The sequence below is a fragment of the Ochotona curzoniae genome, unplaced genomic scaffold (genome assembly GCF_017591425.1).
Source record: "Ochotona curzoniae isolate NIBS_2020 unplaced genomic scaffold, NIBS_Ocur_1.0 contig_2699, whole genome shotgun sequence".
NCBI classification, from domain to species: Eukaryota; Metazoa; Chordata; class Mammalia; order Lagomorpha; family Ochotonidae; genus Ochotona; species Ochotona curzoniae.
In genome coordinates this window covers 5,621,835-5,635,719 of record NW_024465561.1, presented here as the reverse complement: position 1 = coordinate 5,635,719, position 13,885 = coordinate 5,621,835, and the positions used below count along the sequence as shown (strand labels likewise).

General features: G+C 52.4%; 1 protein-coding gene across 1 annotated transcript; it reads right to left on the bottom strand.

The window, feature by feature from the left end:
• Window positions 1-451: 451 nt before the first annotated feature.
• Window positions 452-7,148, bottom strand: FAM187B (family with sequence similarity 187 member B). Its single transcript, XM_040976553.1, has 2 exons — window positions 6,427-7,148; window positions 452-844 (listed from the first exon to the last, which is right to left on the bottom strand). Exons 1-2 carry the CDS (start codon window positions 7,146-7,148, stop codon window positions 475-477), a joined length of 1,092 nt encoding a protein of 363 aa, XP_040832487.1. The 3' UTR covers window positions 452-474.
• Between the last annotated feature and the right edge of the window lie 6,737 nt (window positions 7,149-13,885).

Here is a 13,885-nt window from a genome sequence, read left to right as displayed (position 1 = left end):
GTGTCTGGAGGAAGGGGGCAGGAACTGGGAAGTGCAGCGTGTGTCTGGACTGGACATAGGCAGAGCCTAGGCACCACTGCTTGGAGGCAGGGGAGGCAGGGGGCAGGGGACAAGCAGCAGGGGCCAGCATTGTTGTTACAGGGGCTCTTGGAGGTAGCCCACTTGCATTGGCCACCTCATCCTGCCGCAGCTACAGTGGACCACACCTTGACAAGCACCCTGAGAATGGTCTGATTCCCTCCTCCTTGCCTGACTAGACAGATAGCTGGGTCTTAGCGTCCCCATGTGTGGAATGGGAGCAATCTGTGACCACTGAGCCAACAGAGCAGGACCTGCAGTGGGAAGAGATGGGTCATTTGCAGATTCAGGCCTTGCTGCATCTCAGGGCGTGGCAAGGGGGCAGGGCACAAAAGTAGGTGTCACAGAAGAGACAGCGAGGCAATGAAGGGTCCTCGTGTCCCCTGAGGGCTTGCTTTATCTCACTAGCAGCGTCTCATAGCTCCGTTTGCCCTGCAAAGGACAGAGCAGCTTGAGCAATAGCCCCAGCAGGGTCACCACACAGCAGGTGAGCAGCATCAGCAGCAACATGCTGAGGGCCGAGTGGGGCAAGGTGGGCGACACGTCCTCCTCTGCCTGGATCTTGGAAGCCTCTAGCGCGGCCTGGTTGCTGAGCGGATTGAAGCGGGCTATGAACTGCTGATTCACGAAGCACTTGCACACAGCTGGCTTGAAGATCTTCAGCTGCTGGCCCCCCGTCTCTAGGTCCAAGAAGGTGCTGAAGTCCTTGCCAGAGAGCTGATCCTTCAAAGTCAGGGGGACTTCGTTGACCTCCCAGATAACGGGCCTACAAGGACACCAAGGTCAGCTGTGGTGGGCAGTGGGGAGTAGGGTCCCTCAGGGAGGAAAGGGGGCATTGACATCGAAAGGGAGCTGGAGAGAGCAGTGCCTTCCTTGCTGGGAACCAGCAAACACAGCACCCGCTGGGAAAGCACTATGTGGCGCCCCCCCCCCCCCAACAAGGGTGCATCCAGGAGCTGGGCGGACCAGGCCATGGCCTTGGACTTGGGAGTGATGAACTCTTATGTGGCGGGCATTGGGAAGAATTGGCGGGCACATTCTCTCAATGACTGGTGCCCTGGTATCATTGCCTCCCCTTTCTCCCTCCCTTACTCTGTCCTACCAAACTGGGTTAGATCTCTCACCTCCGGGACCTCTGCCCCAGCTGTCCCTGCCACGTGGAACACCTGTCCTCAGTAACATGACTCCCTCAACTTCTTTTGATCTTTGCTGAAATGTCTCCTCCTGGGGCCAGCACTATGGCACAACAGGTTAAGCCTCCACCTGAAACACTGGCATCTGTGTGACTGCCAGCCGCTCCCTTTCCGATCCAGTTCCCTGTTGATGCATCTGGGAAAACAGTGGAGGATGGTTCAAATGCTTGGGTTCCTGCACCCACAGGGGAGACCTGGATGGAGTTCCAAGCTCCTGGCCTCAGCCTGGCCCAGCCACTGCCATTGCTGCTCTCTGGGGCATGAGCCAGCACATGCCAAGATATCTCTCTCTGCAACAGTGCCTTTCAAATAAATAAATCATAGAAAAAAGAAATAGCTCCTTCTCAGACAAGATTTCCCCAACCCCTCTTTTAATAGCCATCTCTCCTCTACCCGTATCTCCTCCTACCCTCACTGCCACCTAAAACACTGTATACTTTCTCCATCTTGACATCTATAGATTTCCCTGCCCCCTTGGGGTGAGAGACCTTGGTCAGTACCCACAACAGTAAGTGGATGGATCAGGTGCACAACACAGTCAGCATGGACGAGGACAGAGGGGATTCTTGTAGCACAACCTAGCGGCAGGAAGCCACAGCATCACAGCAGCCAGCTTCCCGAAAGGCCTCGATGACCTCCCCAGCCACCAAGGCCTTTCTGCACGCAGTTGCACACTTGCCTGCACCCCTCGCCCCCAAAATTCACAACCTTCCCAGAAACACAGGAGGACAATGATATTTGGAAACCGGTTTGCTATAGATGTCATTAGTCAGAATGAGATCATCCTAAGGGAGGGTGGACCCTGAATCCCACACCACTGGTGTCCTGGTGAAGAAAGGAGATGAGACAGACACATGGGAAGGATGCCAAATGATGATGGCGGTGGGCAGGGCAGAGGCGCAGCTATAAGTTGGACAAGCCCAGGGGTCTCTGGCTCCTGCCGGCAGCGATTTAAGAAAGGCAGGTAAAAGGAAGAGGTCCTGCTGATACCTTCTCATCTCCAGAGGTGCCAGCAAGGAAGTGAGCACATAAGGACCCAGAGGCCTGGGAGAAGCTGCACAGCTGCAAGGTGGCAGAGCTGGGCGTGGGACCTGAGTATGTGGGAGCCCAGAGCCTGGGGGAGACAACAGCCACTCCGTTCCGTTCCCTAGCGCTCAAGATGAGTCTGGACTCCTTGGCGGCTCTCTCAGGGTCCCTGCAACTATACCAGGGGAAGGCCTGGGTGGCTGATGTGGACAGGCAGGGGCCCCTAGAGATGAGAGGTGGGACTCATAGGGCTTTTCTTGCATGTCTGAACTGGGTGCTGCTTTAACACTTAAAGGAGGGGGCAGGAGGAGAGGTCAGTCACTGAGATGGAAAGAAAGAAGCCACAGCTGGAACAGACAAGGACAAGCAATTGGGTGCTGGATGCAAGGCGGATTCCCCCATGCTGCAGAGATACCCCTCACATTGTTTGGATAATCCCTCCCTGACATGCCACATGAGAGAGGGGCTAATAGGGCTCATGGGGAAGGGCAAGAGGACCCCATGGCCAAGTGTGTGGCATTTGAGGTCTATGACACCACAGTCCTCCTAAAGGACTAAATGACGCTTCCTCCTCCACTCCAGGTCCCCTTAAAGTCAGAGCTTGGAGGGGCCTCTGCCCTTTGATGAAGAAATTCTTGGATCATGGAGCTCTGTCTCCATGTAGGGTCCCCTACAATTCTCATTCTGCAAGGTTCCAAGCTCAATGGGGAATGCAGAACAGTTCGGGACCTGAGGGCCACGAACGAGGCTGTCATTCCACTCCATCCATGGGTCCACATCTCCTGCTCTATTCTAATCCTGGAGGGCATCACTTGGTCCCCAGAAGATGCCTTCCCCCTTCACACCCAGAATCTCGGCAGCATTCACCTTGGACTGATCCATTCTCAACTATGACTCCTCAGCGTTCTGTGCTTCCTGGAGGCTTTAAGGGTATCCCTCAATTTTTGGGCCACACCCTTGCCACAGAACTCAGAGAAACTCAACTTGACACCTGGAGCCTTCTTCTATCATATAACAGATTATCTCCATCTCTAGCCCTGCTCAGTAGGAACCATGTGAAGATGTCATTTGTGTCTTGCATTTTCTTCTTTCTTTTTCTTTCTTTCTTTCTTGCTTTCTTGCTTTCTTGCTTTCTTGCTTTCTCTTTCTCTTTTTCCTTCCTTCCTTCCTTCCTTCCTTCCTTCCTTGCTTCCTTCTTTCCTTCCTTCCTTCCTCCTTTCCTTTTTTTTTTAAAGGAAACTAGGCTAGTCAGTTATCCCAGCTCTTTACTTCGGCAGTAGCCCACCTGGACTACCTCCTGCTGCTGGGAAACTCTTTTTGCTTAAGTGAAAGGGAACAGAGCACCTAGGAGGCCACTCCAGACAAACAGAACAAAACAAAAAACACAATGAACTGCATTCCTGGGTCAGCAGGCTCCTGTGAGGTGTGGACTCCAGGATCTGGGTAGACAGCCAGACACAACCTAAGGCCTTCAAGGGTCTTGGTATTTACGCACTTTGGGTACGCACTGACTGCCCTAATGAAAACATTCAGGTCCCTGCACTAGGGACTCCTAATCCAAATCAGATCTTCAGCCTGTCTATAGTTGAAGGACAAGGACTGTCCTTGAGCAATATCACCCCAAAATGCATCCCATTTCTGCAACCAGTGGCCTGCTGGTCCAAACAGCCCAACTCAATGACCACAGAAAGGCTTGGAAGCTGGAAGTCAGGCAATGCTGCTACACTTTTGGTAGAGGAAACCAGCAATGGGCTTTAGGCCTCTTGAAACTCCAACTCCACACCAAGTGGTGCCAGGGGGAGGTGGCTTGGGGGGTTCAAGAGGTTGAAGGACACCAGAGGCAAACAGGAGGATATCAGGTTCTTCGTCCAAATGAGCCAAAAGCTCAATTGGTTAAACCTCCTCTTGCAAGTGCTGGCATCACATATGGACACTTGTTCATGTCCCAACTGATCCATTTCCCTTCCAGCTCCCTGCTTGTGGCCTGGAAGAGCAATGGTGGATGACCCAAAGCCTTGGACCCTGCACCCAAGTGGTAGACCTACAAGAAACTCCTGGCTCCTGGCTTTGGATTGGAGCTCAGTTCCAGCTGTTATAGCCATTTGGGGAGTGAACCATTGGAAAGAAGCTCTTCCTCTCTTTCCTCCTCTCTTTATATCTGACTTTCCAATAAAAATAAATCTTTTTCAAAAATTACTCTCCCTTCTTTGATGGGATTCTTTATTCTTTTTTTTTTTCTTTTTTAGATTTTACTTATTTATTGGAAAGTCAGATATACAGAGAGGAAGATCTTCCGTCCGATGATTCACTCCCCAAGTGAGCGCAATGGCCGATGCTATGCCAGCAGAAGCCAGGATCCAGGAACCTCTTTCGGGTATCTCACACAGGTGCAGGGTCCCAAGGCTTTGGGCCGTCCTCGACTGCTTTCCCAGGCCACAAGCAGGGAGCTGGATAGGAAGTGGAGCAGCGGGGATTAGAACCGGCGCCCATATGGGATCTGGGGCATTCAAGACGAGGACTTTAGCCACGCTGCCGGGCCCTCTGATGGGATTCTTAACTTTGTGCCTTCTTGACCCTTCTGTACTCAGCCTGAAACTAGTGTGTTCCAGAAGTCAACAGTTGCATGTCAAGGTGATGATCAGGCGAGGACCCCAGACTTCACCAGCCCCTCATGACAAACCTCTAATGAAATCCCTCCATTGTTAAGAAGGGATGGTCCTTCCCTGAGGAACAGGACTGCCTCCTGACACAGCAGGCATTTTCCTCCCTCAAGTGCCCAATAAGGGTGAAGGGATGTTGGCTGACACTGTGGCATAGTAGGATAAGCCGCTACCTGCAGCTCCCACATCCTATGCGGGCATTGGTTCAGCTCCCAGCTACTCTACTTCTGATCCAGAGCCTTGATTATGGTCTGAGAAAGCAGTAGAGGATGACCCAAGTCCTCGGGTCCTTGAACACATGTAGGAGACCCAGAAGGAGTGCCTGGCTTCTGGCTTCAGATCAGCTCAGCTCCGGTCACTGTGATCATTAGATGAGTAAACCAGTGGATGGAAGACTCTCTGTCTCATAAAATAAAATAAAATCTTAAAAACCATTTTTTAAAAAGATTTATTTTTATTTGAAAGGTAGATTTACAGAAAGGACACACACACACACATAATCTTCCATCTGCTGGTTCACTCCCCAAATGACCACAATGGCTAGAGCTGAGCCAATCCAGAGCCAGGAGTCAGGAGCTTCTTCTGAGCCTCCTACATGGGTGCAGGACTTGGACCATCCTCCTCTGCTTTCCCAGGTCATAAGCCGGGAGCTAGACTGGAAGTAGAGTTATCAAGAGTTGAACTGGCACCCATACAGGATGCTGGCACCCAGGCGAAAAATTAGCCTGTTATGCCACTGCGTCTGGTCTCTTAAAAATTACTTCAAAAAAAAAAAAAAAAGATGAAGGTAGCCCAGCACAGTAGCGTAGTGGCTAAAGTCCTCGCCTTACACTGTTCAAATCCCAGCCCCATTTCCAATCCTGCATGGGAGACCTGGAAGAAGCTCCTGGCTTCAGATCAGCTCAGCAGTGACCACTGCAGCTACTTGGGGAGTGAACCAGTGAATGGAAGATCTTTCTGTCTTTCCTTCACTCTGTAAATCTGACTTTCCAATAAAAATAAATAAAATCTATATATTTAAAACGATGAAGGGATGAACAGGAGCAGGAAAAGTAACACAGGTGATGAGGCTATCAGCGCCTCCTTGCAGCCCTACTTACTCCATCCCAACCACCCCATTGTGATGCAAAAAATTATTATTTCTACAAAGCACAACTGTGAGCCTGAACCAGCAACAGCCTAGAATATCTGTTGCTGATTATACACCTGCGGGGCCTAGGGCTCACCACAGCAGCACGGGAACAAAACTGCCATGGCTGACACTCCTCCCATCATGCGCCTGATGCTCTAACAACACTTTTGACACTTCCCTGACAGTCCTCAAGGCCCCTCCCACACGCCACCTCCCCTATGAATATTCAATTCCCCCCCCCTTTCTCCAAGATCCTCCCACTGGGAGTCTCCAACTCCTCAAGATTCTCTAAAGGGAGAACCCCAAAACCTTTCCATTCGTGTCCGGGTTCTTGCACCTGTAAACGGAAGCCATGGGGCAGGTGAGCTGCACCGATTCTGTCTCCTCGCTGAAACTGTAGCTGTCAAACATGGCAAAGTTCACTTGGAAGAAGGATCCAGGTTCGCACTGGGTATGGCAGCTTTCCACCTGCAGCTCCGGCCTCATGCGGTTGGTCCACACATCAACTGCCCCCAGATAGAGCCAGCAGGGAGCGGGGTTCTCCGGGGGCATCTGGATGTAGCAATAGCCCACACGTTTGCGCTCCCCAGGTGTTCCACACTTGTTACAATCCTGCCACGGCTCCCAGTAGGTGAAGATGAGCTCGTTGTGGTCCAGGCTCAAGCTCTCGTTCTCCAAGGGTAGCTGGCCCAGGTCCTTGTGTGTAACATGCAGTTTGGACACATCTTGAAAGTCAATCTCGTACTGCACAACTTGTGTGTCATTCTTGTTCCTGCAGTGGTAGATGCCTGTCTGGGAGGGCAATGGGTTGGTGATGATGAGGTTGCCTTCAGGCGTCATGTGCATATTGGGGGGAGAGTAAGTACTGGGGATCCAGTCACCATTCTTCTGCATGAAGACGTGGTACCATTTGGCTCCGGTGGCATTGCAGTGTAGGAGGATGGTGTTGCCCGAGAGGAACGCCCGTTGGCATACCCGACCATGGGGGCAGTTGACAGACACCTGGTATCCCAACACTGGGAGAGCCAACCCCAGCAGCAGGCACCAGGTGGTCAGCATGGTGAACTGGGGCCAAACTATGGGCCAGGCCCCACACTGGGCTTTGTGAGGTCACCCAGGAGCACTGGCCTTGGCTCTAGGTGACAGGGTGACATGCTCAGGGTGTGAGGTCACCATACCCTCTTGTTTTGTAACCAGCTGGTGGCCCAGTGCAATTTTTTTCTCCATGCTTTCCGTATTCCGTTCTAAGGATAAGAAGAAACCAAGTTTGTCTGTTCAAGGCTTTCTCTACTGACTGTCCCTCTTGCTTCCCAAAGAGGTGGGTCTATACTCAGAGCAGTGAGCGAATGACATTACAGTGGTACACATGAAAATTCAACACTTTTTTACTCCTCTGAACACTTTCCACACCCCATGCCTGCCAGTTTTATCTAAGATTTATTTATTTCTTTGGAAGGCAGAGTCACAGAGGGAAATGTAGAGAGAAAGAGAGAGGTCTTTCATCTTCCCGGATGGCTATGGTGACTTGAGCTGCACCAGACTGAACCCGGGAGCCAGAGTTTCTTTTGGATCTCCCACGTGAGTACCAGGGTCCCAAGCACTTGGGCTATGCTCTGCAGCATTGCCAAGCAATGTTGGACTGGAAGTGGAGCAGCCAGGGCTCAAACCCCAGTGCCCCTATGGGATGCTGGCAGTGCAGGTGGCCGTTTTACTCACCACACCCCAGCGCTGGCCCCTCCAGGTCCACTTCTCAGTAGACACTCACTGTTACACACCTTGTATACAGCTCCCTTAACCCTCCCTTCTAGCTACACTGATTCCACCTAGATAGGTCTCACAGGGAGGAGGGCTCTTGTTTCAGAAAATTCATGTATGTGAATCCCTATTCTTCCATCTGCAAACAAGATCAGGTAGAACTGACTCCTATTCCTCAAGGCACGTATGTTCTAGACCACGGCCAAACGCCCTAGCCTGCATCTAAGAGCTAAGCAGGGAAATAGGGAAAGAGAAGGAGCAGACACAGTGTGGGAGCCATTGGATCTCTGATTGGAAGAAGCTGGATATTTCCAGATGCCTGAGTAGACGACAGAGTTGAGAGGACTGGCTCAGGGGAGATGATTCCCAGGAGGGGATTGGACCCACATATGGCCACTTTCCAGTGTGCTGGAAGGGCACGGGGGCCCCAGTGGCTGTTGTGGCAGAAGGAGGCAGAGGGCAGGTCAGACTTTTGCTGAGATCCGGCCCCCACTCAGTTCTTTATGGCTAGGGATCATTTCAGTCATGCCCCTGTCCGCTATAAGGGCCTCTGTGGGCCATGCTCAGCCTAAGGTGTGACCTTAGCCCTCAGGAGCAATGGCTTCTGTAGTGTCCTGCTGGCTTCTCTGCCTGAAAGTTAGACAGACACCTGCTGGGCTCTCAGATCGTCCCATCCATCCATTCTGCTTCCCAGGACCATATGAAGTCCCTTCATCTAAGGAATTTTCTCCCCTCTTCTGTCTTCCTCCTCTTTTTCCCATCATCTCTCTCTATCACTCTCTCTTTCTCAAGTTCCCCCTTCCCCAGCTTTCCCAGGCGGTAGAAGCCGCAAGGAAGCATGCTTCTGACTTTTCTCCTAGGTCGGGGAGAAGAAATTCTTTGAATGGCCTCTCCAGAGCATTTTTCACAATGCTTAAAGTAGAGCTTGCCAAGCAAAACCTAGGAGCCTTCCTATGAGAATCCAGGCATCCTGTTAGCCTCTCAACGTTGGCAGGCTTCTGCTTACTGCTACCATTGAGTAGCTTGTATCATGGACTTTAAGATAATGGTGATTGGGCAGTCCTCTGGTGAGATGGTTAAGATGCCCTCGATCAACATGGCAGTACCTGGGTCTGATCCCCATCTCTGGCCTCAGCTTTGGACTCTAGTGTTCAAGAGAGGGCCCGGATGATTGGGGTTGCTGCCCATGTAGGAGACCCTGACTGAGTTTTCTGGCTCTCAGCTTTGGCTCAGACCAGCAAGCAATTGAGGAGTAGAACAGCAGATATAATCTCTGTCTAAATTAATGCAAAGTAAAAAAATAGCTATGTGGTGGCATTATTGCACGGATGGATCAATTGTGCCTGCCAGGATCGTGTGCCTGCATTGGTGTGGGCCTGTGGATCTTGGTCTCTAAGTCATATTTTGAGTCTTCCTGAGAATCAGGAGCTTTGTGGGCAGGGACTAGGTTCCTGCTAGTCACCACCATGTCCCCAGCATCAGCTGCACAACTCAGAGGTGGGGAATTTCTGGTTAAAGATAGGCCTGGCACTGCAGCATAGTGTATAAAGCTGACAGCTGTTGTGCCAGCATCTCATACAGGTGCTAGTTCAAGTCCAAGCTGCTCCACTTTCCAACTCAACTCCCTGCTAATGGCCTGGGAAAATAGCCAAAGATAGCCCAAGTGCCTGGGTCCCTGAATCCACGTGGGAGATCCTGAGGAAGCTCCGTGCTCCTAACTTTGCCTGGCCAGCTTCGGTCACTGTGGCCATCTGGAGAGTGAATCAGCAGATGGAAGATCTCTGTCTTTGCCTCTCTGTAACTCTGCCTTTCAAATAAATAATAAATAAAAATATTAATAAGCCAGTGTACAGGCTGACTGGGATGGCTGGGAAACAGAGCCTGACCTTTAAGGAGGGAAATCCCTCCCCCAGGTAGGCACAGAGGTAGAGGATTTTGTCATCTGTAGGGGAGACCAGGAGGAGCCAGGCTGCAGAACCTGCTGACATATGCAAAGGCCAAGGCTGAGGGCAGGCCATACCAGGCAGGACTGTACACCCACTGGCACATGTGAGATTTAGGGCTGTGAGTAGGCTTGGTAGAAAAACTTGGGAAATTCCCCTGGCTGCAGCTCCCACTGGGGAGCCGGAACACAAGAGCTGGGCTGGGGGCAGGCTGGCTAGACAAGACTGCTGTACTTCTCAGCATATGTGTGAGCCAGGTCTGGAGACAAGTTGGTCTGGACCAAGCCACAGCACCCTCTTGCATACACAAGAGCTAGGAAGGGTGTGGATCATGCCTGGTTGGGCTAGGCTGCAATGCCTACCAACAAGTGATGAGATTATAGACAGGCCATGCCAGACTGGATCAAAGTACCCACTAACATAAGCAAGATCTGGGGCTGGGAATGGGCCTGGTGGGAGAACTTTGTGGGCTCCCCTGCTAAACTGCAGCTCCTTCTGTGGGCACTTCCTTGCTGTGCTGCAGCCCCTGCTGGGGAGCATGAGAACCAGGGCTGATTTAGACCACAGCAGAGGCTGGCACACACAAAAATCAGGTCTAGGCCACGACACCCGCTGGTATACGTGAGAACAGGTCTGTGGTGGGCTGTTTGGGCTGGGCCACAGCACTCAATTTGTTCATGTGAGAAAAGGAGTTGGGTGGAATTGACGAGCCAGCTGCATCCATTAGTGTTCATTGGCTGGTATAGATAACAGACCAAACTTGACACTGCACTAACTGGCACACACAAGTCAATCTTTTTTTTGCCTCTTAAAAAAGATTTATTTATTTTTATTGGAAAGTCAGATGTACAGAGTAGAGGAAAGACAGAGAGGAAAATCTTCCATCCACTGATTCACTCTCCAAGTGGCTGAAATGATCAGAGCTGAACCGATCTGAAGCCAGGTGCCAGGAGCTTCTTCTGGGTCTCCCACATGGGTACAGAATCCCAAGGCTTTGGGCTGGCTCCGATTGCTTTCCCCAGCCATAAACAGGGAGCTGAATGGGAAATGGGGCCGCCGGGATTAGAACTGAAGCCCATATGGGATCCTGGTGTGCAAGCGAGGACTTTAGCCACTAGACTACCATGCCAGGCCCAGGAGTCAATTCTGAGGTCACCCAGGCTAAAGTTTCTTGGGGGACAGCTAGATGGCTGGATTAAAATCCTGGCCACAGGAAAAATCACAATATATGTGGTCCAATCTTGGAGTGCATGTGTCGGGACTAGACCTCCTAAGTTGCTGATTCCTGATGTGGCTTTGGAATGTGTGCCTGCTGGAGCCCAGTTTTCTTAGACTAGAGCTTAGGACTGAAGGATTCTGATAAGAAATTCTCAGAAATGAGCAACTGACCCAATAGACATTTCTCCAAAAAAGATATTCAGATTGGTACTAAGCACCTGGAAAAGATGTTCAACATCACTGGTCATTAGGGAAACACGGATGAAAACTACAAGAGGCAGGTGCTTGGCAGAGCATCCTGAATCAGAGTGCCTGGGTCGAGGCTTGGTCCAGCTCTGTATTTCAGCTTCCTGCTAGCATCCATAGTGGGAAGCAGCAGATGATGGCTCAAGGACTTACAGATCTGCTTCTCGGTGTCCTACAGATGTATTTATTTTAAAAAGATTGATTTATTTATTACAAAGTCAGGTATACAGAGAGGAAGATCCTCTGTCCGATGATTCACTCTCCAAGTGACCGCAGCAGCCGGTACTGTGCCGATCCAAAGCCAGGAGCCAGGATGGGTGCAGGGTGCCAAGACTTTGGGCTGTCCTCGACTGCTCTCCCAGGCCACAAGCAGGGAGCTGGATGGGAAATGGGGCTGCTGGGATTAGAACCAGCACCCATATGGGATCCCAGAGCATTCAAGGCAAGGACTTTAGCCACTAGGCCACCACAGCAAGCCCTGTCCTACAGATTTAGAACCAGAATTTGTCCATCAAAGCTCAACGGTCGCATAACCAGAAAGTGAACACACCACAAGCTTCTGTCAGCAGGTGAGCAAACAAAACCATAAACAATGCAACAGCTGCACTTTGATGACACCATGCTTGGTGAAACAGCCAGAACAATGTCATACAGCGAGTCCATTCAATGAAACACCAGGAACGGGCAATCGAATCAAGCAGCCTGGTGGCTACCGTGGCATTAGGGCACAGGGAGTTGAGGCTCATGGTGTAACTGGTACAATGTATGCTGAGGACACTGGATGGAATAAACACCACTGAACTGTGCACTTACAGTGTGGCATGCGTATCCGACTGTAATAAAGAAATATGATGGGACGTGAATTTGTTGACATTTTATTACAAGGCAGCCTCGGAGGCTATCGCTGCAAAGATGATCTTTAACACCTGAAGGAGGACCGGGTGTAGTAGCCTAGTGGCTAAAGTCCGTGTCTTACACATGCTGGGGTCCCATATGGTGCCGGTTTGTGTCCTGGCTGCTCCATTTCCCTTTAGTTCCCTGCCAGTGACCTGGGAAAGCAATGGAGGAAGGCCCAAAGCCTTGGGACCCTGCACCTGCGTGGGAGACCCAGAAGAAGCCTCTGGCTTCAGATTAGCTCAGCTCTGGCATTTGCAGCTGTTTGGGGAGTGAACCAGTGGATGAAGATCTTCCTCTCTGTCTCTAAATCTGCCTGTCCAATTAAAAAAAAAAAAAGACCTTAAGGAAGGGGCGGATAGAGGGGGCAGCCGCGGAAAGGGCGAGAGGTTGCTGTGGGCACCACGTGGGCAGCAGATGCTGGGGATGGTGGGTGTCTAGAGAGAACGTGAGGAGGTGCGGTGGAACAGTGAAAACCCGAGTGTGCTCAGGAATTTCCTACTGGGAGTGAGAAGGAGTCAGAGCAGGAATTAAGACGCTGGCTTCTGCCTTGAATTTTAAAAGGATGCGGCAGACTAAATCAGGTTCAGGTCCCCACCACAGTCAGCGGTCGGTTTGCCACCTGCAGGAGTGTCAGGTGAGGAAGCGCCCAGGGTTCCCGCAGGGTACGCTTCCCGGCGCAGCCACCGGAGGTCAGCAGAGCCACGCCGAGCACGGCGCGGGCTGCTCCCAGAAGCAGGTGGCTACCGCCCGGGAACATTCCGGCGGAAGCCGGTCCCGAGCCCCGAGCCTCCCCTTGGCGCCTTTAAGAGCCAGAGTTTCCGGAGGCCTGACCAGGGGCAAAGGATGCCTGGGGGCAGAGCCACAAGTTTGGGATTCCGGCGGGGAGGCGGCAGAAACGGCCGGAGCACAATTCCAACTTTTCCAGGACTAGTTCGATTTCCTCGAGTGTCCCCCGGGCGGCGGAACGTTCCTTATGGCGACTTCGCGCGGTCCTTTAAAGTATCTGACTGGAAGGCACAAGAAGCCCCCGCCACCCAGCTTCCCCAGCCTGGATACGAGGAAACCCAGCGCCAACTGGGAAACCCAAACACTCCCAGGCGCCTTACCCTCCCGCGGGGCGCACCGAGGCGGGTCCATCGGCAGTCGGGCACAGGGGTGTGGGCAGGGAGGGAACAGGTGCGCGGCGGGATCCGCCCACTCGCAACAGGTGAATCACCCAAAGAGGGGTCTTGGTTCTCGAGAGTCTCGGTCCGCTGGGCATGACCCAAGCAGAGGGAGGCCGGATGGAATCGTGCCCTGGCGCGCGCCCTCCCATTGGCCTAGTCACTTGGTTCTGGCCCCGAGGACTGGAGCGCACCTGGGTCAGCTCACTTCCGGGGAGGGAGGTGGGGAGCCCCTCCCCACCGCCCACCCCCACCAAGCCCAGCCCCTGGCTCCCACCCTTGTGTACCTGGGCGGATCCATTCCCCGAGGCGCGAAGGGGGTGGAGTGACTCTAAGGAACGCAGTGGGGCCAGGCACTTTTTGCTGAAAGAGGCACGGGCGCACTTCGCCCACTTTGTGTCTGTTCTTTTAAACTTCAAGAACCAACAGGGTAATCTTGAAACCGTGACAAGAAGCAAAAGAAGGAAGGGGAGGAGCGCCCACCCCTGCCGGCCTTGGTGTGCGCCGCGCCCCCAACTCTGCGGGCACTAGGGTGGGGACGCGCCGGCCCGACGCGCCCAGACGGCGGCCAGCG

Excerpts from the sequence above, each read along its gene's own strand:
- FAM187B (XM_040976553.1), bottom strand. The coding sequence starts at position 7,148 with ATGCTGACCACCTGGTGCCTGCTGCTGGGGTTGGCTCTCCCAGTGTTG. Across the intron at positions 845-6,426 it reads CCCATGGCTTCCGTTTACAG|GCCCGTTATCTGGGAGGTCA; the intron begins GTGCAAGAACCC and ends GTGTCCTTGTAG.